The sequence below is a fragment of the Corvus kubaryi genome, unplaced genomic scaffold (genome assembly GCF_017639235.1).
Source record: "Corvus kubaryi isolate FWS band 111438036 unplaced genomic scaffold, C.kubaryi_AGA036_p1.0 138, whole genome shotgun sequence".
Lineage (NCBI taxonomy): Eukaryota > Metazoa > Chordata > Aves > Passeriformes > Corvidae > Corvus > Corvus kubaryi.
In genome coordinates this window covers 2,428,762-2,455,711 of record NW_024580672.1, presented here as the reverse complement: position 1 = coordinate 2,455,711, position 26,950 = coordinate 2,428,762, and the positions used below count along the sequence as shown (strand labels likewise).

At 38.1% G+C, this 26,950-nt stretch overlaps 1 protein-coding gene and 1 long non-coding RNA gene across 4 annotated transcripts in view; both read left to right on the top strand.

Moving 5' to 3' along the window:
- Positions 1-1,152: 1,152 nt before the first annotated feature.
- Positions 1,153-26,950, top strand: part of LRMDA (leucine rich melanocyte differentiation associated) — a 614,425-nt gene continuing 588,627 nt past the window's right edge. For 2 of the 3 annotated variants that reach the window (XM_042018603.1, XM_042018604.1), the window contains exons 1-2: positions 1,153-1,283; positions 5,479-5,579. In XM_042018603.1, coding sequence (XP_041874537.1) covers positions 1,254-1,283; positions 5,479-5,579 — 131 coding nt within the window. In that variant the 5' untranslated portion in view covers positions 1,153-1,253. The remainder of the gene's footprint in view (positions 1,284-5,478; positions 5,580-26,950) is intronic. The other variant, XM_042018602.1, reaches the window with a different exon arrangement.
- Positions 14,550-25,120, top strand: LOC121659920. Its single transcript, XR_006014504.1, has 2 exons — positions 14,550-23,888; positions 24,986-25,120. It is a non-coding gene; the product is annotated as an uncharacterized LOC121659920 (long non-coding RNA).

Below are 26,950 nucleotides of genomic sequence, written 5' to 3'. Positions count from 1 at the left end.
GCAGCTCTTCTAGTCTGCCTAAACAGTGATAACCAAACATCATGCCATTGTTTTAATTAATAAATTATTGTGAATTTTTAATTAATAAATTCTTGTGAATCTTGAAAGACTAGTTTGACAGGCTTTTCTGATAATTCCAAAGGTATTTTTGGTTTCCACACAAATTACCCTGTGTTCTAAATACAAAAAAAAAAAAAAAAAAACCAAAAAAAAAACCACTGCTATGAGGATGTGGACCTCTCTTGGAGATAGTATGTTTTCATTTCTTTTCTGTAGGTGTTGCTTTACCAGTGATATATATCTTTTCAAAGGCAAGTTATGCTTTATGCCACAAATTAATGAGCTGCTTAGTAGGTTGAAAGCCAGTCCAGGTAATGCTCCAAGTCATCTAGCTTCTTATGGGAAATGAAATCCAAGCCCTGATTCCTTCAGTGTGACAGATTGGCTATTTCCATCCCTTCGTCCCATGGCCTGTTCCACCACGGGGTGCTGGCCCGGTGCTAGGAAGGGCAGAGAAGCTGCGGAACGAGCACAAGTCTTACCAGGAGCAGCTGAGGGAGCTGGGATTGTTTAGCCCGGAGAAGAGGCGGCTTGGAGTAAGGGTGAGTGCAGCTTAAAGGACGGTTTGGAAAGATGGAGGTTGGTCTCTTCTCTAAGGTAGCTGGCGACAGGATGTAGCCTCAATCTGTGCCAGGGGAGATTTAGGATTGGACATTAGGAGGAATTTCTGCATGGAAAGGGATTAAACATAGCCATGGGCTGCCCAGGGAGGTGGTGGAGTCACCGTCCCGAGAGGTGTAAAGGAAACACGGAACGTGGCACTTCATGCCATGGTCTAGTTGGTGTGGTGGTGTTCGGTCCTAGGTTGGACTGGATGGTCTAAGAGGTCTTTTCCGACCTAACTCATTCTGTGAGGCGCGGCAGTCGCTGTGTGCTGCTTTGGACTCGCGTTCCAGGTAGGATGTCGCCGCGGGGCCTGGAGCAGCCGCCGGACAGGGATGACCGTGCCCTGGACACGCACACCTCGGGCCACGCCAGCCCCGCGCTCTCGCCCGCCCGCGCCCCGCGCTGGGCGCACGGTGCCACCCGGGGCCGTGGCTGCGCCCTGGGCCCGGCCGCAGGAGGCGGCGGGAACTCCGCGCTGCCGCCGCCCCCGGCCCGGCCGCGCTTCCGCCCGCGTCAGCTGACTCTGCCAGGCAGCAGCCCGGCCCGGCCCCGAGCCCGCGGAACCTCCGGCGCGGCCGCCCCGCAGCATGGCAGGGGTCGTGGTGAGCGGAGCACAGGTACGTGTCCGCGGCCCCACCTGCGGCGGGCAGCTCGCCCCGGCCGGCGCGTCCCCGCCCCCGGCGCTGGGAGCGGCTGCCCCGACTGCGCGCCGGCTCCCGCCGCTCTGCCGGTGCCGCTGCCGCTCGGTGGGGGCGGCGGGCGCGCAGGGGGCCGGGTTTAGTTTTCAGCCGCACCGCGCCACGGGACGCCGCGCAGGGATCGGCTCCGTCGCCGCCGCGCTGTCGCGAGGCTGCTGAAGGGAAAGGGCTGAGGAGCCGTCCCCGCCAGCGCCCTGGGGATGTGCCCGGAGTCCCGCGGCATGGGGGTGCGCTCCTGTGGCTGGCGGATAACGGAGCGCCGGTGCCGGGGCAGGGCTGCGCTGCCGCTCCGCCGCTGCCCTGTGCCGCTCACGTGCAGCAGGCGCGGCCCCGAGGCGGTGCCCTGGCGGCAGCGCGGCTCCCGCCGCAGCGCGCTCCCAGCGGGATGAAGCACGGGGCCGCGCTTGCTCTGTCGGGCTGGGGGAGGCCGCGGAGAAGGACTGAAATCTGCTAAGTGTTGTTCCTCCTGAAAGTAAAACACTATGTACGTTTCGTTTTGGTTAGAGAGAAGTTGGGAGATATAACACATCCTGCTGGCCTTTACCCACCGCCTTGTATGGCTACTGAAAAAAATCTGGCTAAAAGCTTATGACATTAGTGATGAACTTGTGGCTAAAATTAGAATTGTTTTTTTTTTCCTCCAAAGAGAAGGAAGTGTGACTTATTTTTGAAAATGGTTTGCCGTTAAACCAGGATGATGCCCATCTAATTGCTTCTTTAATCTGGCCACTGTCTCTGTGTAGAATTCATGTAAGTGTGTGCAGTATGAAGGCAATTGGCTAGTTTTACAGCTGCTGCAGGAAAGTTCCTGTGGTCTCTGTGGTGCACTCTGGCACTGAGGGACATGCTGCCTTTTTCCCTTGAGCATACCTTGAGCCCCTTAATTTGGCTATGTGCCCACCATACAATCTTCTAACAGCATAGAGTAAAATGTAATGCTCAGCTGACTGGAAATATTCTCCAGATATAATTCCCTTCAATGGGAGAGAATATGCAGTATTGAGAGTTCATACATGACCTTTTTGGTGACATTCCTTAATAAAGATGTTACTCTATGGGTTATTAAGATTACAGTATCATTGTAAAATGATCACAGAGACTAAATGGTAATGTGCTCTGAAACTAAAGCAGAAGAGAGGTGCAACTGCTATTGATCGTTAACTGAAGTCTTAAATATTTTGTAAAAACATTCCTTTTTCCTGAATTGCATACAGTGTGTTGAAGAGTCTGCAAGAATTTCTCAGGCCTCCATAGCCTATCTGATGCTGGCCTTTGTGGGAAACTGAACATTTTGGTGGGGTATTGAATAGGACACCAGTAATGACTAACTGTGACCAACCTGTACTGTATTTGATTTGGACACTTAAGCCGTGGAAACCTCTACATCCAGTTTTTAATCCTGTGTGATGTTCTGTGACTGATATAGAAAAATCTAAGAAATCTTCTGTTACTGATGTGCCTTGCAGCCAAACAGGTGGAGTCTTGGGAAAAGTAAGTTTGCTCTCATCTCTCAGTGGTGATGTCTCTGGATATGTACATGGAAGCTCATACTCATTTTGAGGGTATTTGAGATGGAAGCAAAAGGAAGAATACTGAATTATGTACATTTTATTGTTTCACGAGTAGATGATTTTGAACGGAAACAATGAAAATGAAGAAATAGTCTTCTTTCTTCTGTCTACTGAAGTCTTGTTTTTTATCAGTGTTGTTCAAAGACTAAAAAGCAGAAGAGTGGGGAAATAACTCTGTAAAACTTTTTCAAAAAGGCTTATCATGTATTGCATTGCTGGCAGTTTCTGTTGTTCTTACTGTAGAGTTATTTGATATCTGAAGCAAATTCCTGTCTGTGGAGTGTAGAAGTATGAAGCTGAATGCTCTTTGTATATTTCCTGGAAAAATAAATATAATAGTTTTAAACTGAAAAATGGTGTTGTACTGTGAGTGTGCTGAAATGGGCTCCATGGATGTAAAATGCCTTTACAAGGCCTCTCAGCATTAAAAGGTCATGATAACAATGTCATCTGCAAATATGCCTGTGAATAATCTGTTTGTACCAGTTGTGTAAATATATTTGTATATCATAGTTCAGAGGCTGAAGCTTTGTAACATTTTGTGTATTTTGCCTCCTGTGTGCTCTAAACCACATTTGTATGAACCTTTTTCTTCAACTTTGTTCTTGTGGATAGAACTTTTATGGCCAGGTAAGTTTTTGAAGCAGCGTGTAACAGGCCAGAGTCCCCTGCTCGTTCTCAGCTGCTCCACCCTGGGTGAAAAGCAAAGTGAGAGTCTGTGCTCTTGCTATGTTTGTAGTTGCTCAAGAGAGTCTTGCCCTCCTAGTGTTAGTAGGCATCATATTTTAGTCATTTCTGTTTCAATGTTTTACACTGAACCAAATGCTTAATCCAAAATATTATTAAGCTGTTAATGTGATGCCTTTCAAAGGGTTTGCAAGCACTAATTTAAAGAAATCTGCTTTTCAGTGAAGAATGAAACAATTTTTATGCATACCTTTGTGTATGTTGTAAAATGCATTGTAAGTATCTTGGATGTAAACTGGGGGAAAACCCCGACATGTTTAATTTAATAAATTCTGCAAAACATTTTCTGTTCCATCCAAAACAATTCCTTTCCCTTTTGTTCTTATATTTGCTCAAGTTGTGTGTATGTCTGGCAGCAGAATATATTGCAAGAGCAGGTCTGATTTAACAAGGGGAAGAAGTTGTTACACTGAGCTTCAAGCTACCTGTTTTCTCCTCATAAAAATTATTTCACTGTTGTCAGCTTTATCTGTTGAAGTTATTGAACAAAATGAATTAAATGGGATGCCATATAGTATTATCAGAGGCAATCGTTTTCAGAGCGTAGGAGATCAGCATGACTTGCAGAAGTACATACTGTCAGTCTGTTCTGCAGAGGAGTTTCTGTTTTAACAGAAGGTGAAATACTATCAAAACAAAGTTTGATGGTCTTTTTTTTGCATATTTTTCATCTAACATATTTTAGACTAGTGGGATATATAGTATTGAAAGTGACTTTATAATTAAGCATGTGTATATAACAGTATTGTATAGATAGTGGTCTAACGTGGTACTTAACTAGCAAGTTGGCCATTAAGGGAAACTAAGATTTCTGCAGCACAAAATCTGAAATACCAGTATTTTGAACACTGAAAGGATGAGCCAGTATAGATAAATAGAATTTATGAGAATAGTTTTGAAAAGCTTTGTGGGGTTTCTTCAAAGAAATCAAACCGATGACTTCTAAAACAGTGCAACAGAAATGATACAAAAAGTTTAGCTGCTTTACTTTTTGTGTTTTTCTGGAAATACTATCACTCACTTCATCCTGACTAAAAACAAATAAAACCAAACAGAATCTGAGTAGCTTGGTTTTTGTGCTACCACTAATTCTTCCTATGTTTGCTAAAGGTGGGTTAGATGGGCTGGTATGAAAAAGAGAAAAGACATTTACATGTACTTGAGGGGTAATTAGAAGTGTGATCTGATCATAGGTGGTCAAGCCAGAAATCCTTAAGATTTCCATGACTGTCTGAAAAGAGGCTGCAGGCTTAGTTTTCCAGGTCATGGGCAGCCCTCTTGCTCTGTCCCTAGCATGTTATTGGGCGTAATAATCTTCTCAAGGAATGGTTAGGAGAATGGATTGACTGTACACTGCTTAGGTATTTCTGCACCAAAATTTAGAAAACAATCTTTGTTTGTTGTGTATGGAGCATAAAACGGGAAGATCTTTTGGATGGCTTCTGATCCTTCAAACGAATTTCTTCTGGAGCATATTAGAATGGTAATACAACGTAACATTAGCTCAAAGTATTAACAGTGAAATAGAAGAAATGTGGTATATTTAATAGAAGTATTTTTACCTGGAAGGAGACAAAACATACATAAAGACTATAGATGTAACAAATACTTAGTTTATGGTATCAATAGGAAAATGAGATTGTGTTTTAGACTTAATAGCTGTAAAACTTAGGTAGTTTAAAGCTTAATGACAATTCATTGCCTTGCATGTTGTCATTTTATCAATGAGACAGAATCTGGAAGGGAAACTACTAAATCTACTCATGAAATGTTTCCTTGTTGCTTCCAATTCTCAGGTGTCCTACATTAGTCAGGACTGTGAAGAGATTCCAGAATTCCTAGGAAGAAAATATGGACATATGGCAAAAAGGCTAGATCTTAGCTTCAACTTGTTAAGGTATGTGGCAGTATATAGGTTTTCAAGTGCAATCTGGAATACCAACTCCTAAAATAGAATATTTCTTTTTTCAAAGTAGAAACATGTATGTCGGGTAAATTTAGTTGTTATCAAGTGGACGACACTGTTTTATAGGTAATGTTTGTCTTCTTTTCTCCCACACTTGGAGCACAAATAACCAGGTGAGTACAGAAAATTATTACGTGTTAACATAAATGATGCCTATTGAGAAGCTTATGGTTTGTTCTCTGCTTCAATTGGAAAATAAGTGTTGTTACCTGAAGAAATGAAGAATGGGATCAAAAGTGAATTTTCCTTAACCAAAACACAAATGAAGTGTGTGCTTCTCTCCCTTTTTAAAAATTTTATTTATGGACCTCTGGTTATTACTATAAATGCTTTATAATGCTCTTTTCCCAGGTGATGTGTTTTGTTCTATGATTTTATTTTTGTGCATCTGTGTAGTTAAGTGCTGAAGCTAAGCTCTTTTTGTAGTTCCTTCTAAGTATTTTAATGTATGGATTGATTTAGGATTCTGTAGTATTCCTGTTAGCTACTACAGTATCCCATTTTATTTAATCCTTCTAAGAGAGCCTGGTGAGGTTCAGCAGAGTATCTTTCAGGTTGAAAAATATTCAGGTAAGTAGGGAGAAAGAATTGGAGTGCAATTGTCTGTTTAATAACAAAAATAGGTTTGTGGAGATAGGGTTGGACTCATTAATTCATTTTCCTTTTATTTTATTTGGGGTAAGCTCACAGCCTGCTTGTGAGGAGTAATACAAAAAGTAGTGTGCTGTGGTGCCTTGTTTTCCCAGAAGAAACAGCCATCGATTTTAACTTACTTAACACTCATAAATGTTCTTCTGAGCCTCTGCTAACTCTGAAAGACTGAATCTTACATGTAAGAGGTAGCAGAGCAAAGGAAACACTAAATCTGTGGATTGTTGTTACCTTATACTGTGACTCTGTACCTTTGGATACTGTAATCAGAAAAGAGAATTTTGCTGGGGGAGGGGATCAAATGGTAATTTTTTTCATTTTGTCATAAAGATAATTAAAGGTCTGTATGTGTATTTAGATTTAACATGTTGACAAGACTGCTCCTTCTTTACATTTTTGGGAAAAAAAAATGTTTGTTTCTTTCGGTTAATGCATGATTTGAAGAACAGTTCTCTGAGTTTATTTCATAAAGTAAAATCATAACATTAAATTTGGATGTAAAATACTGCTTTAAAACTCTGATCATATTTTCATGGAGAGTACAATTGGTGGTGTATTTCTGAAATCTGTGTTTTCTTTCCTTCTTTCCTTTTCTGCCCAAAACAGCCTGTTTTTCAGAAGGGATATAATTTGGTTTTATTGAGGTTTGGGGAAGAACAATCAGCTTGTGATGTAGGAGAAGTTGTAGTTGTAAATCTGTAAAAGTATTTTAAGACCAGAAATCAGATTTGGGAAAGGGGAGAAGTGTTTTTTTTTTTTTTTTTTTTTTCCCCTTTGAGAAGCTAATACTAAGTGGGATGAGAGCAGTAATGGTTTCTCATTTGAGCAGTGCTTAGATTTACTAAGCATATAGAAACTAAGAGTGAAGTGTTTATGGTACAGTAGCTGTTCACACTGGTTTGCACTTGTATATAAACTCCATACCTGCTTATTATAGAGAAAGTCAGACAAGATATGTAATAAATGTCATAACCTTAAATGAATGTGAATATAGAAGAATGTCTTGAGCAGCTGTTGAAGCAAGTCTAAGCAGTGTCATCTTCTTTAAACAGGTATTATTGCTTAAAAATCTAACAATGTTATGGTATAGCAATGAGTTTTATGATTTTTACCAGTAAATGCTTAATTTGAAAAGTTTAATATGTTGTTTTCACTAGGGAAACAATGTTGTAATTAATGTTGATTTAGAAAGGAGTTTGATTTTCTAGTATAACTTGCTAACTCTTGGTAAAGGTGTAAGTTGAGTGAAGAACACCAGGGATGATCAGAATATAGGAAAAGATGAAGAGAATACTGTGTTTTGCTAGCACAGTAGTTACTTGCAGTAAAGATGTTAGTTTTCATTTCAATTTGATTTATTATTGGATGAGAGTTTGTGTGTTTTTTGAAAGGAAAAAAGAAGACCAAATGTTCTTAAGTGTGGTGGTTTTGTTATCAGATTTTTCTGGTTATTTTCTTTTTGCTTGTGATGTATCCATATAACAGAGGAGGAGAGGGTTGTCATTAGATCTTTTGAACTGGCAATTTCATACAGAGGAAAGTACATTTTTCACCGCTTTCTTCTGACTTCAGAATTCTTCCCAGACTAGAGCCCCTTCCTCTTTCTTAATTAAAATTTAGGGTCTGTGTAGATGCTTAATTATCTTTGCATCAGATATGGTAGATCTAATAGTAGCACTTGATACATAATCATAAAAAGTTGCTTTTGTGTCTTTCCTGTTGGCCTTTTTCCAAAAACTAGTGTTGCTCCTTGATTACCCTGAGCAGTACATGGATCCAACTCTTCTTCTGGCGATCGAAGTGACTGTCACCAGCCACAATGGTTACACATCTCCCCTTTTCCCTGTGAGGGAAAGGAAAGAAAGAGGAGAAAGGTACAAGGGAACTTATATGGGAATGTTGTGAAAGGGGAGGAGTAACTGCAATATGTTGTGTGTGAGGCAAAGGGACAAAAGTGTGTGTCCTGAAAAGATGCTGGCTAAGATCTTGTAATTGGCAAGATATGGTACCACTGGACTGCCTCGTGCTTATGTCTTTGGCAGAAGGTAATCCTTCAATCCCAGACAACTATAGTCCACTTGTGACTTCTTGTGCAGTTTTCATTACAGATTTTGTTTGAATACTTTCTGATACCTTTTGTTTCCTTTTGGGGCTGAGGGGGGAGGGGTGTGAAGAAGACGGAGCCAAACTCTTATCAGATGTACAGCCAAAGAACAAGAGGCACTTGTCAGAGCTGCAGCAAGGGAATTTCCAGCCACCACAGGGAAGGTGGAGTGGAAGAGGTGCCTAGAGAGGCTGTGGAATCTCCATCCTGGGTGATATTTAAAATGTGACTGGACAAAATCCCAAGCAACCTGATCTAACTTTTGAAATCCCCCTGTTCTGAGCAGGGAATTGGACTAGATGATCTCTAGATGCCCCTTCCAACCCCAGTTATGCTGTGATTCTTCAGCTTTATTGGTGTGGTCATAATGGCCTGAGTTGTAGCAGCTCTTTTGATTTGATAGTGATTTTCAGCTATCTTAGAAATGAATTGTTTACACTGTGTATTTTCAATAAGGCATGTTTCAGGAGCAGAGATGTTTTACTTTGGAAGTCTGCTCCTGAGCTTCTCATGGCAACTGTATTTGATAGCCTTCCCTAGTAACAGAGTCCTTTCATAATATGTGGAAAACATTCCCAGGTTCTCATTTTGTGAAGGCGTGGAGTATGGGAAGAAGAGACACTGATGTGTCAGTGTTAGTGTTACCTGGACACTTTGTGAAGGATTTCAAGGTGGAATGACAATAGTCAAACTATTGTTGATCATTGAAAATTAAAGATTTCATTAAAAAAAGAATAGTAATCACTGGTGAAGGAAAGAAAGCAGTAAGTGAGCAGGAAGGATCTAATGGAAGTAGGGAGTAGAGATTTGGATGAAATACAAAGATTTTAGTATAGATGCATCTTACTGTCTTGTAGGAAGAAAAGAACCCCAGACAACCCACAACTTATTCAAAGCTTTTTTTGCTTGTCCTAGATGACTTTGTATACAATTTTTCCTTTCATATTAAAGGCTAAATGCACTTGAATAAGAGATGTCAGTGGTTTTGTACAAATAGGTGCCATGCTTTCGTAAATAACATCTACAGTTCAGTTCACCGAGAAGCCCATCTTGTAATTTTGTCCTCAGTAGCTTTAAGCATGTGAGTTGTTTTCATTTTTCTTCCAGAGATTTCTTCTCGGTCTAAGCTATGAGGTGAAAGGGAGAGTGAATCTTTAATCTTGGCCAATGAGGAAGGATTAATCCAATAATTGTGCTCATGGAGATACAAATATCTCTTCCCTCTCTCTAGGGTGCAGATTATTTCTGCTAGGAGCATGAATAATTTGCACAGTATGTGCTTGTGCATAATTTCTACTGTCTGATGAAGAAGGTGTGTGTATGAAAACATCCCCTTGAACTTCAATCCTAGTCTGGAATGTTCCTCCATGACTTTTGTGAGGCTGAGGCTTTGTAATGTCTTCTCTGTGGACTAGATAATGTTCTTTCTCTCTTCTGCCTCCTGTTTTTTTTTGCCTGGGGGAATATGCAAGTGGCAGTCTGAAAATGGGCTTCAGTTTTTACAGGGCATGTTCCTCTTTGTAAGTTGAGTATGTGAAAGAAAGGCTTTTTTTTTTTTTCCTTGCCACCTTCCCAGTCTGTGCAGCAATAAGACATGCAGAACAGGAAGCTGAACAACAAAAGAGAGATGGAAATAAAAGCCAGAATTCAAAACAAAGCATGACATATTTTTTAAAGCCTTTAGACTCATCTTTATAGCACTTTAAAATGTTGAAGAAAATGTACTATTGTTAAAACTTTTTGATGGTTTTATTTATAAGGTAGAAAAATATTTTCACCATAATTGGGTAACTCTTAATCGTAGCAATTGCATATTTATCAGTATGAGGGGCTGTTATTAATGTAGCTGTCATGCACAAACACATTTCTGCATTAAATCCATTTAGTATGTGCACTATTCGGTCTAGAATGTCACCAGGACATCAAAGCCCCCTTAGGCATAAGAGCACAGTGCCCTGCTGTGGCTGCAGAAAGGGCTTGATCAATAAATGTAACATGTTAATGCAGAGCAAATAGAATAAAAGATTTCTTTGACAAGACATGAAAAATCACCTTGTGGCAGCTGGCATGGTGATGCCATTTCAGCGGAGACACTAGCAAAGTTGATCTGACAAGTAAAGAGGAGAGATGATGGTTATAAGGTGCTTTTGTTTCAAACTTCTTTCTTGACCTGTCAGGTTTTGAAGGAGCCTGAATGGCCCTTTTTTGTCATGTGAAAATTGTAGTCTTAGGCAGTTATGAAGCAGTTATCTCTTCTCAAATTGTGAATGCTGCTGTTTAATTGATTCACTTAGCATTTGAAACTGTCACGCATTAATAATTGCTAAATCCTGTAGATACTGCTCCAGTGTGTCATGCTTAAATGTGTAGTTATCAGAAAATTAATATCCTTAATGAACCGATGCTTTCAAACTAGCATTGCATGAAATCTCTTTTGCCCTTTCATTTGCTAAAGGTATATCAGCCAGTTTTCAGAGAAAGCCCTCCCGACAGTTGTGTGGTTTTATTTATTTATTTTTTTGATGCCCAACAAATGCCAGCTTTGCTTTGGGTACATAGTGTGCTCAATGACAATAAATATAGTAATTATGCTGGAGTTGGTAATTAACATAATTATAGTCAATTACGACAAATACAGTGCAGAGCTAAATGAATGAGGGTGAGAAATTAGCAAGCTAATTGATTTACCTTACGCGCTGCTTTTTCCTGCAACTAACAGTTGCAGATTTTCTGCAGGAAGGAGTGTTTACAAATAGCTGATTGTGTTTTGAAATGATTCTGTCTTACGGCTCTCACTCCTGTTTCCCTTACACTGAGGTGGAGAGGATTGAAATATGGGGTAGTGGTTACAAGGAGAAAGGAGCTGCTCTGTCCTCACTGAATGCTTGGAAGGAAGATGTATGTACTTGCTTTAATTTTAGATGCTTCTTCCAGTATTGAAGGGAAAAAACCTATGTGATCCTTTACAAAAGATATTGCTAGAGAAATTTTGGACATATATTTTAATCTCCTTACATGTGCCCTGAATTATTTAAGAAACATTTATCTATCTGTTTATTGACATTAGAGATCTGCAGAACACTGGATAGCTAAAGGAAGAATTAGAATTGTTCGAGGAATCCAAGTGTGTTGAAACAATATGCCCTTGTTCAACCATCAGTTTCAATAATTTAAACCACTGGACCAGTAGAGAGGCATAATATCATAACATTTGTGCACATTATAATTGCCTGTTTTGTTTCAAGATGATTTATAGTATCTTGTCTGTAATAAGTGTATTGGAGCTATGCAGTTAATCTGTTTCACTCTCCTTGTTTTTTTATTTTCTTTCAAGCATGACGACAGTTTACTATGTAAAAGAAGAATGTTTAAGTATTGAAGATTTTGTATTGCTCTTTTAAGAAAAATGTTCAGTAATAGTTTCTTTTTTACTTTAAGAAAGCAATAGTTTCCAAATGTTTGTAAATTTTATACTGGGTATTGTTTACTGTTTGAAGGTAAATGGAATTGTATAGAGAGACTTCACCAAAGAGATAATGTTTTCTGTATCTAAGCAATCTGAAATTTATAAATTCTTGGTTATTTTTCTTCTACTACTGCAGTAATGTATCAAGTTCAATTGAGTAGATGTGTAGTTTGAGGTGAGTACTCAAAGTTTACCCTTAAAGGGATGTCCTACAGTAAGCACAAGATGTTGTTTTTTAAATAGTGTTGAAATGTTATGGATATCTAAAAATACTTGTGCACTAACGCTGCTAAGGGTGATCAGTCTTTAGAAGCAATTCAGCTCCTAGAATAATTTTGCTGAAATAAATGTTTATACACGAGGAATCATTGAAATTATTTACAGATATAATAGTCTTTTTGTTGAAGTCTTACGTGTTTATCCATCACTGTGGACTACTTTATGCATAATTATCTTTCTCCTAAAAGAACTTCTTGTTCTACTAGATGGACTGAAGACAAGCATGTTGATGGGTTCTTTCTACATGGGTAATACCTAGGGAGTCATTTAAGATAAAATTTTATAGATGTAAAACTATTGGAAAATTAGAAGGAGAGTATTACCAGTAACAAAAGCAATTATAAACTTCAGATATTAACTCTACTTTTGGTAGTTGATCAACACCAAAGCTAAATCTATTCCTTGCTCTCTTCCATTTTTTTCCCCACCACCCCCTTTTAAAAAGTGGCATTTCAACAGGAACCAGGTGTGATCTGGCTAATGTACAAGGAAAGCCTAAGGTGAGCTTAAGAAAAGCCACCTTAAAACTTGGAAAACGTTAAAAATATTAAGATACACCTTGTCTCGTGTGCAATAGCCATGCCTGTGTTCTGTTGTTTTGTCAACTTTAAATGTGATTATAGAATATTTGCCACTACAAAGTATTATCTGTGAGTATTTTTGTGACTTGTATATTTTCTTGCTCTGTCTTATTTGTGGTCATTGTTTTATTGTTGATACAAAGGGGACCAGTCAATGACTAATGTTAAAAATATCAAATTAATGGGATATGGTATGCATTTAAATATCTCATTGATTTCAGCATACTGTGCCATAGGTGTAGGCTGTATTTTTTAATGGAGAAGTTATTTTTCCAAACTCAGTAATATGTAAGGGTGAACTTAAGAGTATAAATTGTTGTATTTCAATACGGGTGGCTGTTATCTTCTTTAGTCCCAGCAGCCTCTCTTTTTGTCCATTGATCCTTGCTTGACTTTTTATGGCCACATAGTCACTAACAGACTGTGAAAACACTGTGGTATATATACCTCTGACCCCCAGTGCTGGCCGTTATCCATTGATTTACAGTACCTGACAGGTCAGAACACAGGATTGTTTTCTGTTCTGCTTTTCTCAGGAAGGCTTAAGACTGTGGAAGGAGTTGTCTTGAGGATGTATCACATGGTAGAATTGGGCAAAAACTTTTTACCTGAGCCTTTGTGGGGGGGGGAGGGGAGGTGGGCAATGATGTTCATATTGTGTAGCGGAGAATTCTTGTGAGGATTACTAGAGCTTGAAATCTGGTAAAAATATTAAACAAATAGCACAATTTCATATTAAGTTAAAATAAAGCTTTGACTGTTGCATCCTTAATTATAGCTGGTGAATATTGCTATGATGGTTGATGAAAGGTTTTTTTTTGGTGACATCCATGTCTAAGGGTCTGTTGCAATTATGAGTAAAAATGAAATCTGTACTTCTGAACAAAGATGTGTGACCAACTCGGACTTGAACAGAGATAGGATCTCATTAAACGTCCATTGTCTCAAAGCTGTTGGTAAAACCTTTTGACTGAGGCAGAGCATGTCCCAGTGAACTGGTGTTTGTATCACATCATTTTCTTTGTGTTTGAATCTGCAGGGAGTGAATGCTTTTTCTTGATCTGGTTTCCTGTATGACATTGAAGTTGGATTTTAAAGTGACGTTGGAGGCTAAATCCACACAATCTGCAGTTGTTGTTTGGGTACCCAGAGCGCTTAATTCACTGGCACAGTCAATCCAACTCCTCTTGTGAAAACTGTAACCAGTCTTAAACTAAAATCAGTTTTTGTGTTGAATTCTGTTTTGAACAATAGGAATCTATGTTAGAGAGAACATCAGTTAATAAATGGAAGATTATCACAGTCTGTGGAAAGTATTGGCAATTGGAAGAGAAATAGTTTGGCGTACTTGTTTTGGCTTTCAAAGAATGTCAGTAGATTGAAAATAATACCTTGGTGACTGCTCCTGCATAGCCCATGATTATCTGGATTTTAAGACTGAGAAGTACTTTTTTACAAGAACATTGGGGGTCAAAGAAAAGGGCATGATAAAGAGCATGTGTTAAGTACAGTAATCAGATGGATCATTATTAGTTTCTGACTTCCTTAATCTCTCTTACTCTAAAACAGTATTTCCTCATCACTGCTGTTGTGAGACAAGAGTGAAGGACTGCAGAAATAACTTTTATCTGAGGACAAGGAGCTTGGCTGAAGGGAAGAACCTGCATTAACCCTGGAATTGTTGTCTCTGTCTTTTCCTCTTTGTTTTGTTGAAAGGTATCTTCTTCTCACCTGAATGAAATATATAAAAGATTCTCGGCATCTAGTTGCAGATGTAAAGAACTGGACTAGTTTTGCTGATTGTAATCACTAAGGTGGGCCTCTGTCCTATAGTGTTCAGCAAACCTGCTGGTGGTCATGGTGCAAAAAGCTACTTGGCATTTGGCAGGAAAATCCTTATGGAGCTTCTATTTATGCATCACTTGTTTGTTTTATGTGGTCTTGCATGATTTGTGCCATTTTTGAGATCTTGCATTTTACATAAATCATCTTTACATAAATTATCCTGGAGATGGTTTTTCAGTTTAAAAGGACAGTCCCCAAACCCTTAGCTCGTGCAAGCGTGAAGAGTGAGGAGCATAGAAGTGCAAAAGGGCCATGTATTTTTCTCAGGCTCTGGAGTCAGCGTGTCAAACCAGACATGCTATACAATAATTACAGTGTCTTTAGGGTCATGGTTAATGCAGTGTTATAGCTCAGTTGCAGGCTTTACCCATGAACTGATGCTTGCAATTATGTGGCATTTTATAATTTTTGTTTATATTTTTTGTTTTGCTTCTCCTGGTCTTTCCTTTTGATGATGCTTGCCTGAGTGAGTTGCTCACTGGTAGAGCTGGAAGATTATTTCCTTTATTAATACTTTATTTTGCCTTTTTAACTTAATTTTCCTGCTGAGTCTATAAATGGAAGTGGTGAATGTTCTTTCTATAATCCGGCCATTCTCATTGCCCATGTTTGTAGGAAACCTTGCTATGATGAGAGACTACAATGGCAGAAATACATTTGAAAAGAACGTAAGTTAAGAGATGCAAAATGTCTAATGTTAGGGGATAGTTTAATCTGTCCAAAAGTCAGGGAGATTGATAGGCTCTTGCAGATTGGCCCAACACTGCTCTTCAAGTGCTTAAGTCTCTGCTGTTTTTGCTGTGCAGTTGCTGTATGAGCTGTAGCAGATAGTAATACTTGGATGTGTGCACAAAGCCAGTTTATTTTTTTCATAGAAAGCATATTGTGTGGTGGCTGCTACTGCTGCCAGCTTACTGGCATTTAATGCACATACAGAGACACACACACACACACAAAATAACATCTTATCAATAAGGATCTTTATGAGGTATGTATAATTTCTTTATATATAAGTATGGTATATAAATTACATTTTTAATGTATGTAAACTTGGGGGTGATGCTCAAGTATTTTTCTACTTTGATTCAGCACTTGTGGTAGGACTTTGTCACTGACAACCTTTTGATATGTAACCTTGAAGGAAAGAACATACTACTTAGAGGTTGCTTGCAGAAAACATTCAATCTCTTGAGTGTAAAATCTCTTAAAGTGCGAGGAAATGCAGCAGAATTCTCCTTGAACCATTTGAAAGGTGGGACCTTTCTTGGACCTTGTGTAAGATCCTAAACTTACTGAAGTGCCACGACTCTGCAAGGCCATGTGGCCACAAAAGCACTGGATGAGGATGCTGTATTTTAGACTCCCAGGACTCTCAAGACATTTTAGTTGAAGAGATAAGAAAAACTTGAACATAGTTGACCTAGTTACTTAAGTGATAAAGCATAGTGATTATTTTAGAGCACTTAAAGGCTGAAGAAAAGATGTTCTAGACAGGCCAAGGATTAACAATATATTGAATATTCGTAAAACTCTGCTTCCAACATAGTTATGTTAAGATAATTTGACAGTCCAATGTGTGAATGCTCAAATCACAGCTGCTCAAGGATCTGAACACTTTTTTCTTCTACCTATTATCTTGCATTTAATACGCTCTGTATGTTGGACAGTGAAGTACTTTGGAATAGCACAGAAAGTCATATGTGAAGGTGATTATACTGGAATTGCTTTGGGAAAAATTGTCAAGCACTATGTTTTCTAGGCAATGGAAACTAAGCGAGAGGCTGTGTATGTCCAGTTTACTTTCTTCCTTCACTCTGTGCAACCTTTTCTTCCCCACTGCCTCCAGCTCCTTAAATGAGTAGAAGGCTGCTGGAGGTGCTGCTGAGAGATTTGGGTGCAGGTGCAACATGAGGTTCTTGCTTTCTTGCCAGTGGTCTCTCTTTTGTTGCTTGTGTTCCGTGTAACGGGAGCCAGCTGTTAGCTCTGTTCATGTGCGGTATTGGTTCTAGTTCTACCAGGTGCACAATTAGTAAACTGTCTGCCAGTCTAAGTGGGGAATGTCAAAGGGCAGTTCAGTTTCTTTCACTGTTAATTCTTCAGCTTCCTTTAAATAAGTCATACCACATGGTCTCTTACTACCACTAATAAAAGGGCTTTTGAAATTTGGACATAGCTCTTATGAGAATCTATCTCATCCTGTTCAGTATGGGCACTACTTTGCCACTGAATTAGAGACACTGGTCATTGCAACCAGAGGTAGTTTGAAACAAGAGGTTCACCTGAATTTAAATGATTGAGCAGAAGAAAAGTTTCTAAAATTAAGGAGACTAATGCATTACTGTACATTTTGTCTCACTTCGTAGTAATTGGTCAATGGAGGAAGAGAGAACAAATGTCTGTATTGTGCTAAAAGTGTGAATGTGTTTCTTTGTGTGTTTTAGTATACCATATGAAAGTCTTGGTTGCTGTAGCCCTAGTATTTTAAAACCTAGTGAAATGGTGAAGTCAGCTTTAAGGTAATCTTCCACTTTTTTTTGTTTTCGTATTTTCTTTCTCTGTGGGTACATATGTGCCCTGGAAGCGTTTAAGACTAGTGTGGGTAGAAAGTAGCACTAGAAACCGGTCAAGACAGCTATTCGTTGTAAAGTTGATATTTGTATTTACAGCATAGCCTATTATTATCATATAACATGGAATGAATAAATAATACCTATATTGTAGCAGATGCACCTTAGCAGTAGGCAGAATAGCATCAAAAATGGTCAGTAAGCTTCATTCTATACACAGAAGCATCAAGTGTTTCAGGTTCTCTCTACCTTATATTTAATGCACTATGATGTCATAATCTAAATCAAATTTTCTGAATGTTTCCCTGACTGCATATTTCCATACAACTCTTGTTCTTAGGGGAAAAACCAAACTAGGAAAAAAGACTTCTGTGCCCAAGTGAATGGAGTGAAACCATATTCACAACTCTCTTTCCCCTAGTGAAAAAAACCAAGAAAGTCTATAAAAAAGATAGGTACAAACTTAGGATAAAGGTTTCTCTGTAAGTTCCTAAAATCAAATATATGAACTTAACCTCTGTGTCAAGAACATTTGCTCAATTAAATTATATAATTCTGCTTTTCAAACCACTTGTAGACAATAATAGGTATTTCTTTTCACTAGATTTTGTATGGTGAACATAAATGAGATTCTTGATGTTCAGATCTATCCCATTGACTAGAAATAACCTTCTTCATATTATAGAGTGCATTCACATCTATGCATGTTATGTAGAAAGCTAAGTGTTACTTATGCCCATCCTGTGCAGGTCTCTTGCTCTGCAAAATTTTTAAATCTGTCCTCGTCTTTTGCTACAGAGCACTGTATGTATGTATGTATGTATTTCTTTATTTATTTTAAGGCCCTCATGTCTCTTTAAGTGAGCATTGAAAGAAAAAGCAAATTGCTGTTGAAATTCCCTCTCTGGTGATTCCAGCTAACTCAACCACAACTAGTGTATTAAAAAGAGCAAACAAATCTCCCCCTCTTTTCCTCCTTGGTGTCTAGGTAGTTGAGAGCTTTGACCCCAGAAAGCTTTACATGGTAGACTCTTTTCAGATTGACGTGTAAGTCATGCTAAGGCTCCATGTGTAAACTTGACAGTACCTCTCTGTGCTTGACATTGTAACTTTAAGATTTGATGTTATTTAAATATACTAAAGTGTACCCTGTATCAAACTGCAGGTGCTGCTACACTTCTATTACAGCATGGTAACACTTGCCTTGTAAAAACTCTGAGGCTCGGGAAAGAGTTAAGCAAAGCAGCCAGAAACGGTTTTCAGCTTTTACTTTGCAGATACAACCTTTTAAGCATACCTACATTTACCTGCAATGGCAATCGTTTTGCATTTTAATGACAAATCAAGTATGCTAACTTGCATTTGAAACGAAAGTGCCTTAAATGTCTCTGGCTGTCAGAATGAGATGTTAGGAGCTTGATGAAAAGAGAACAAAGAAGACAAAGTATGAAGCCTAGATACAGAGCAAAATGAAATAAAACCTTGTATGGCCTGTCAGGGGTGTCAGTTGATATTCCTATCTAAAGCACATTATAGTATTACTTTGCAGCTCATAGCTTACTCATCTGTCTTTTTTAATTCATCACATTCTAGCCCACATCTTTTAAGTCCCATGTGTCAACAATGGAAGAAATCTGTTAATTGACAAATGAGTGTCACAAATGTGAATTGGTGCCTTTACATCAGAGGCAGGTAGTCTCTGTTGTTTTTTGTCGGCTCTATTATTGGCATAAGCCAGTGTAAGACATCTGTCTTTGCCAGAATGAGAGATGACAGCCAAAGAAGGGCTGTCATTGTTTTAGTGCATGTTCATTCTGCTGAGATACTGTATAAAGATAAAATGTCAGTTAAAAGAATATGAAAAACTATCGGGAGGAAGTCCTTAAATTACTTGGGAAGGGGATCTGGGAATTGGTGCCAGAATTGAAATCCAAACGTTCCAGTTTGCATCTATCACATCAATTTAAAAATAATACTTTCTGAGTAACTGGGTCAGTTTATAAGGCATTTAGGAAAACGTTATGTTGTGTTGGCATAATTAGCTCATAAGATGGAAGGGAAAACATACCTTCACAGGATATGAGTTTATTACAAGTTCATTTTTCAAACATGTATAGAATTGTCTCAATAAAAATATGCTATGTAGCATCCCTAGTGTTGATTTGCATCTGTTTTGAAATATTGAAATTGCTCTGTTCCAATTTCTTTTTCTGTTATAGTTCTATTTTAGATTGATGAATAACATAATGAAATAAAAAGCATAGCCAGCTGTGAGTTGATGAGACAATTAATAGGAAGAAAATTATTAACATAGTTTCAGGGTGTCTAGGGGGTGTACAGTATACAAAAGTTACTCCCAAATCACTAAATCCCTTTATTGCAATAAATGATTTTTAATATTGGATAGCACAAAAGAGAGGAGGAAAATGTTTTAATGGAGGTGGTAGAAAGGGGGAATAGAATTAAAATGTCATAAGAGGCTGCCTTTTTGCTTTTTACTTTATAACAAAAGTCCTAAGAAAGGTAGATTGGCACTTTTATCTTCAGCAGCCCTTACAACCAACTCTGTGCTGTACAGGACACTCACTGTGTAACCCCCTCCTTCCCAAATGATCTGTCACTTGGTTGCTAAATGACCTTGTCTGAACTTCAGGCATTTCACAATCTGGTGAGGGACTAACTCTAGATCTGTAGTGAGGCTGACTGAGTTGATGTTTCAAGAGGGATGTCTCTGAACAACAATTTATTAAAAGTCTTAAAGTTACTTGGGTTTTGCATTTGAAATAGAGCTGTCAATATAGCAAATCTTAGATGTTCTGAATTCTGATACTACTTAATATAGGTAGAATTGTCATTCATAACTTTGTAGGATTTCTTTGTTAGTTTTCTTTTTTTTTTTTTTTAAACTTTCTTCTAGCAACTAATTGAGTAGCAGAAAAAAATATCAAACTGATGCTCTTTTTCCCCTTCCCACCATCTAATGTGGGGTTCTCAAATTTTTTTTATCTGTGACTACTCTGTTTATCTCAAAGTATCTCCTGGCTCTCTTACTTCAGTCCATGGTTAATGTCAGTTGTAAAATTAGTTTTAATTATTGAGACCAGTAACAGAGTTAAATACTTCTAATAGGTGCTAGTAATTTTATGAGTCTTCTGCGTCTTAGGGTCTAAAAAGCTAAGAATGAGTAGTGTGCAGCTTCTTTTAAGAAATATTGCTGCTCTGTAAGTAGATTTCCTATAGAATGAATACTAAGAGAGAAGGTGTTTTTTCTCTTGAAGGCCTACTTTATTTTTTAATTTAAAAAGCTAGTCATTTCAAACTTCTTTGGAATTTATTTTGCTAGGTAGTATTTTAAAATATTATAATCCATGAAAACTAAGAAGTGTTTGCTGCTTGTATACAAAGGTTTGTGAGCCTTGGATACCTGTAAGTTTTTAGTGAAAGCTTTGTTTTTTCATTTCCAGCCTTCACTACTGGTTCTAAGTAGGTGTTTAAATTTCCAGTCAAAAGCCATGCTGTTGGTATCTGAAGTGCCAGGTGTGTCTTCTCAGGCAGTTTTTCATCACGTGCTTTGAAGTTCAGCTTCCTTTGAGAAGTAGAAAGACAACACTGCCTCCATTTTACAGATGGCAAAACTGAGTTGTGAGGAGGCCTTGTTGATTAACTATACATGCCAAACATAATTATCAGCTCTTCACACCAACTTGCATAAACCACCTCTGCGTGGGGGAAGAAGTAATGGCTGACACCTGTCCACTTACCAGATCTGAAATGATCCTAGAGATAGGTTATTCTCATGTGTTACTTAGCTGCATTTTGTATTATCTGATAGTGAAAGTATCATAAGGTGATGATGCAGCAGGGGCTAAAAAGAAAGGATACATTATAGACTTAGAAGAAATTTTTGTTTCCTTTTGGTTGAACGGTATATAATTATAAAAATAACAAAGATAACAGCAAAAAAGAGGTGGGCTAAGACTGTGTCTTCTACTGTTGATGGACATCCTTCCTTTTCTAACTAAAAATTAAGAGATGGTCAGTAAGGATAAGTAGTAGTACCAGATCTGGTCTCTCTAAGAGAACTGAATGAATTTCTTCATGAGAATTCATACACAGGACATACAGTTGGAGTTAATTAATTTACTGTCCTGTTTCATACCCAGTGCTTGCAGCAAGATGCCGTGAAGAGACTGGAGAAAACATTCAGCTTGTGGAATTCTGCTTTGGGAGCATGTGTTTGTATGACAGTATTATCACTGTTCAATTAACTCTAGAAAGGGAAGATGCAGGAATTTGACTACAGAAATGTACATGTGTGCTCTCATACCCTCTGGGTGATTCCCCTCCCGACTGCCAGCTGTCATGCAGAATCTGAAACAGACAAAAATTTATTGGGTAGTATTTAGAAACATGTCAGCGGTAATGACTGGATCTCTGATTTCAATTATCACCTACTAAATTTAGGCTAATGTAGTGCATTTGTAGACCTGTTGAATGCACTTGACATCATGTTTAAAATATTTGAAACTGCACTGGTTTTTAATATCATATGTTGACCACTTTCTTTTTCCTACTCGCATCTGGTGCATGGCAGCAGACATCCCATGTGACCCATAAAAACTTCAGTTGTGCTAGTTTGAGTTTCTTTTTCTTCTTCAGATTATATTTCATCAGAGAAGAAGAAAGTAGTCTGAGACTACAATTAGTTTAATGAAACACTGCTCTGAGATCTGTAATTCACCCTTTTTTTCCCCCCATACAATCAGTGTGTAAATAGCATTTTAAGCTTTATGCCTATTGTTTGGCTTTAATTTTTCATTGAAAATCCTTGGTCACTTGAGTGCTCCTAAAGCTATTTTAATAATAAATTACCTATAGTCACTATTTTTATGTAGAATGCCTGGTTGATATTTCAGGTGGAATCTGATTATACACCATTTCTTTTGTTATATTAGCAGAGATTAATGTTTAAATCCAAATTACTGAGTTCTGCTTTGCTTACTTTGTAAACATTTTATGTGCTATTATTTTAGGACTATTGAAGGGGATTATTTAAAAACAAAATTTCCTTTTCCAAGTACTGCAATACTTTGTTGGAGTGCTGCAAAACAGTTTTCTGTCTTCTGATCTTGTACTCCTTCCATATCCATCTTCCTTATACATATTTAATATGTATAGCATGTATTAAATTTATATGCTGATGTTTGCAACTCTGAACTTGCCTTCTAACTATTGAAATAGTAACTGTTGAAGTAATTTGTTTGGTAGTACTCAGGAGTACTAATCATCACAGCTTTTGGTTTGTGTCTCCCTGTTTTTGTGAAAATATTGCAAGCTTTCAAAGTTACATCCACATCTGCATGCAACTAATAGAAGAAATAAAGTAGTCTCCAACTATACATAGGCTACTTTGAGTAAGTTTATTGTCCACATCTTGATAGCTGCATAAGCAAACTTGGGGAATTTTGTAAGAATAAATCTCCTCCTTTATATCAAAATCCCAGCCTGCCTATACTAATTTTGCTTTGTTGTGGTTTCTCATTTCTGGGAGTATATTTTTCAGTAGTATTTTTAGTAGTGGTTAGCAGGTTCTTTTCCTGCCTAATGCTTCCAGACATCCTTTAGATGACTTGAGAATAACAATCTCAAGGTTGTTTTAAACTAAAATTATTATTAAAAAAACCCTGAGCATGTTACCTCTGTAATACAAGATACAATAGCAGAAGCTTTCAAATTGGGTGTTGGAAACATTCCTACTGGGAGAGGAAACAAATCTTGAAGATGGAATTTCAGTAAAGTTGTATGTAGACCTTCTGGTGAAATGTGCAAGGATGTACAGTCCTACTGATGATCTGTCACTTTCAGAATTTCTAGAAGTGTCTTGGATGGTAAGTTTCAGGAATAGTTTCCTCTGATGCTTATTTTCTGGGGATTTTGTTTTAGTTTTGGTGTGGAAATTGTCTATGATTCCTTAGAAATTCTCCAAGCCAAGCATGGATGCATCCAGTAGTTGCAAGGGGTCTACCTGGTGGCTTCATGATGTTATCAAAGTTACCATGGAAAGGATCAATGTTTACTATCCTGATTTAAGCTTGTCCAGTTTAAGCCTAAAACTCATAACTGATCACAAGTCACAAAAAATGCCTATGTAATTTTATTACATCTAGCCTATACATAATCTATATTTATCTTCCTTTAATAGAGATGTTTTTCTTAATGGAGGATCCACTCAATGTGAGCCTAATGTTGTTTTTATTTTTCCTTGGATATTTGAAAAATGAAACCTGAAAGGCCTGAGAAATTTCAACATAGGAATTTCAATCATAAACTAAGAACAGTCTTAAGTTTTGAATAGCTTGCAGAACTGGTTTTGCTCTGTTGTATATTTCTTTAGTAGTTTGAGATCTTCTGATTTGTAGATTCTGTCCTGTGCCATCAGTTCTAACAGGCTTTGTTGCTCCTACCAGACTGCTGTGATACTGGGAGTGTGCAGGGTGGGTATTTCAGTTGTTAGGTTTGATATGTGTTAATGAATAGTATATTAGTTTGCACATACAGGGGACTTCTGTGCTGCTCTACTTTGCTAACCTTTCTGATTGCTCTGTACTCAGTTCTTCTCAAATCACTCCTGTGCTGCCTGACTGCTACCTTGGATGACCCAGTGATGGACAGTTGTGTTGGTTTCCGCTTTATTTCTACAAATTCTTCTATTCTGTGTGACTGCAAAAATGTTTCCTCTGCTTCCAGGTATCTTATCTCACATGATAATGTAGTGCCTACCAACCATATGTTTCTACAGCACATAACTGTACTTTGGCCTTTTCTTTAAGTCAATGGGACAGTTACTGCTTTCAGTACCTCAGGGTGGAACTTCTTCACAAATATGTATTATTCTTTATTGCATGTCTGTTGTAGATGGTGCATCTGCTGTCTGTTTGCGATGTCAGAAGAGTCATACTTGAAAACTAGAGAGGGAAAATTAGCATGTTGCTATTCTCTCCTTGTTAAAGCTGATAGGCCTAATATAATAAAAGAGCATGTTATGGTCATGAACTTTAAACTAGGAGGCTCAGGAATGATATTGCATGAGCAGACAGAGTATGTTTTATATATCTGTAGAGGACAAAGGTAAATGCTGTGGTGTTTACTATAATTCATAAGCCCCATCAGAAATAAAAGTCTTGAAGTGTATTAAACTTAAGCCTTATGTTAAGAGCTTTTTTCTATTTTCTTGTTGTTTCTCATGAAAGCTTCATCAACCATCATAGTCCTTTAAAGCGATTTCTGTGTAATAATCAGAGGTCATTGTGGAGAATTGTAATCAGAATAAAAGCAAATTTATATTTTGTGGACAAATTATAATTCGTTGACTAAGAAGAAGCAAAAAGCAGTACACAGTCTAATAAAAGCCAAAAAGAAGGGGCAAAAGTAGAGGAAGTTGTATGCTTGTCTTTGTTATTAACATGTGGCTTCCTTTCAGTTTATGACTTCTGTCACACAGTGCTGTCTTTCTATTGAATGGTCTCCTGGCATAGATGACATTAATTCTTGTTTTAAATATGAACAGTTTACCTCACTGAATAGGAAATAAGATTATAACGAAGGAAGTTCTTGTTTGGAAAGAGTAGAAAGTTGATACTGATACTGTCTTTGCATTTTGATAACCCTTTGTGATGCTTTCTCATTGCATGACTCCTACAGAAGGGTGGTGGTGGGTTATGTGAAGACAAATGTCTTAGGAACAAAAAGACCCTTTTCTGCCAAAGTTGGAAGATGGTTTTGGCTCTTCTATTTTTTTTTAATTATTGTTATTTAAAATTTTTTTTCTTCCTCCCCTCCTTCAGAGAAGTCCAAGAAAACTGCTGGCTGTGATAGAAGATGAAAATAAGATTTATGGTGACATCATGTATTACCCAAGCAAATCTGTTTTGTGAAAGATTGTTTTTTATGGTGTTGAAATAAACAATCAGTGAATCGTTTTTGAAGGAGTATTGGTTCGGATTCTTCTTTTTTCTACCACCATGGCCCCACCCCTGCTTTTCCTTTTCTACTATGTCTGTCTTCTGGGACCTTATGTTGATGCTAGCTTACAAATGGTTGTTAAATTGTCTTCAGTCCTTAAACATAGCTGCTTCATGTGGGTTGATGTAATGCAAGAATAATCTCTGCTGTGACACTAGAGGCCATACCCAGCTATAGCAGATACTGATTTTTCTGGCTCCCACAACATTTCATTGCAAATTCCATTTAGAGGTAATAAGTTTCCTTTGCTGAGAAACTGTAGGAGCAGCATCTACTAAGTTGGGTTGGGTTTACTAAGAAGTTGGGTTGTTTTCAAACAGTATTCCATTTGTAGATATCTGACTTAGTTAAACTGAGCTTTGACTATTGAACACTCTGGATGTGACCAGTCACAGTATTTGTTGAGATGATATTATCTGGAGCAGCAGAGAAGAAAGCAGGTGAATAAAATATTGACAATACTCCCAACATTGAATCAGTTAAAAAGAAACCTATCTGGGAAAGTTAGGTAGATCACACTAGTTTTACAGATAATTCTAGGCAGTAAGGATGAAAAGGAGGTGAGTTAGTTATGTGAGTGGCTGGAAAGATGTGATGGCTTAGTGTAAGTCTTAGACTGTCACTTCAGCAAACTGATCAGTCCAAATACCAATATCTTGGCTGAGACACTGGGGGAGCTGGGACACCAAGCATCTCTTGGCTGCTGGGTATACAAATGACTCCAGAGAGAGGGATGTAAACCTTGTAAAACCTTTTCCTTTGAAGTTAGGTAAAATACGGACTTCTATGACTGTTTAATTAAGTTCTTTCAATTTGTTGTAATTGTTAACTCCAAGGAAATACAAAATACACAGAACCAATTGTGGCGATCTCTAAATTGGCACTTAATAAATGATGCTTGATCCTTCCATAGTGAATAATAGTTAGCCAACTGCACTCTGCCTAGTGTCTGAGGACCCAATGCATCCTTTTTTACTAAAAGAAAAATAGCATAGCTAAAAATAGCTGTTTATACAACACGTCTGTGCTAAAAACCCCTCAAACCAATGGTACAACCATTGTGCAAACAGTACAAAGCTGACTGTGATGAATTCCAAATGACCTATCCCTTGTTTTGTGAATTTTTGTTTCCTTGTTGTGTAGATTGGACCTTTGATATAAAGTAAATATTTAAACATTTTTTTCTCTTACCTACCCTTCTGAATATACTGTGTGTGCATTTTCCTTTTCAGCTAATGCTGTTGTGTGGAGGAGGGGCAAGGTTTGCAGTGGCACACAGCTTTTTCAGAAGATAGTGTGAAACTTGGGAGTTCTGTGTTGTATCAGGCAAGATGCTTCCAATGAGTTTGTATGAAGTGTTTTGCCACTGTAAAAACATAGGAAGCGGAAGGTTCAGCTATCCCCACAAAAGCAAAATCTGGAGCCTCACTGGTCTGTGGAAGTGTTGCCCACGAGCAAGGCAGGGGCTTCTGGCTCACGGTGAATTCTGAGCTTGTTCAGTGCAATGCATTGAATCTCTTGTCCTGCCTCTGCCAGGAGTCAGTGCTTTGCAGGGAGCTAAGAGTTAATGTATCTTATTTCTGTACAAAGTGAATGCTGCTATGTGATTTGGAGTCCTATCCCTCATTTCCCCTTACTTTGAGCAGTGGTATACTGTATCTTATGTTGTAATTCTTGAAAAGTCATCGTGATTGATTTTTATTTAATATATGCTAGGCCTCAACCTTTCCTCAGTTTCCTTTAAACCTTGTCAGATTTCTCGCTGGTATTCCTCCTTCTATTTTGAA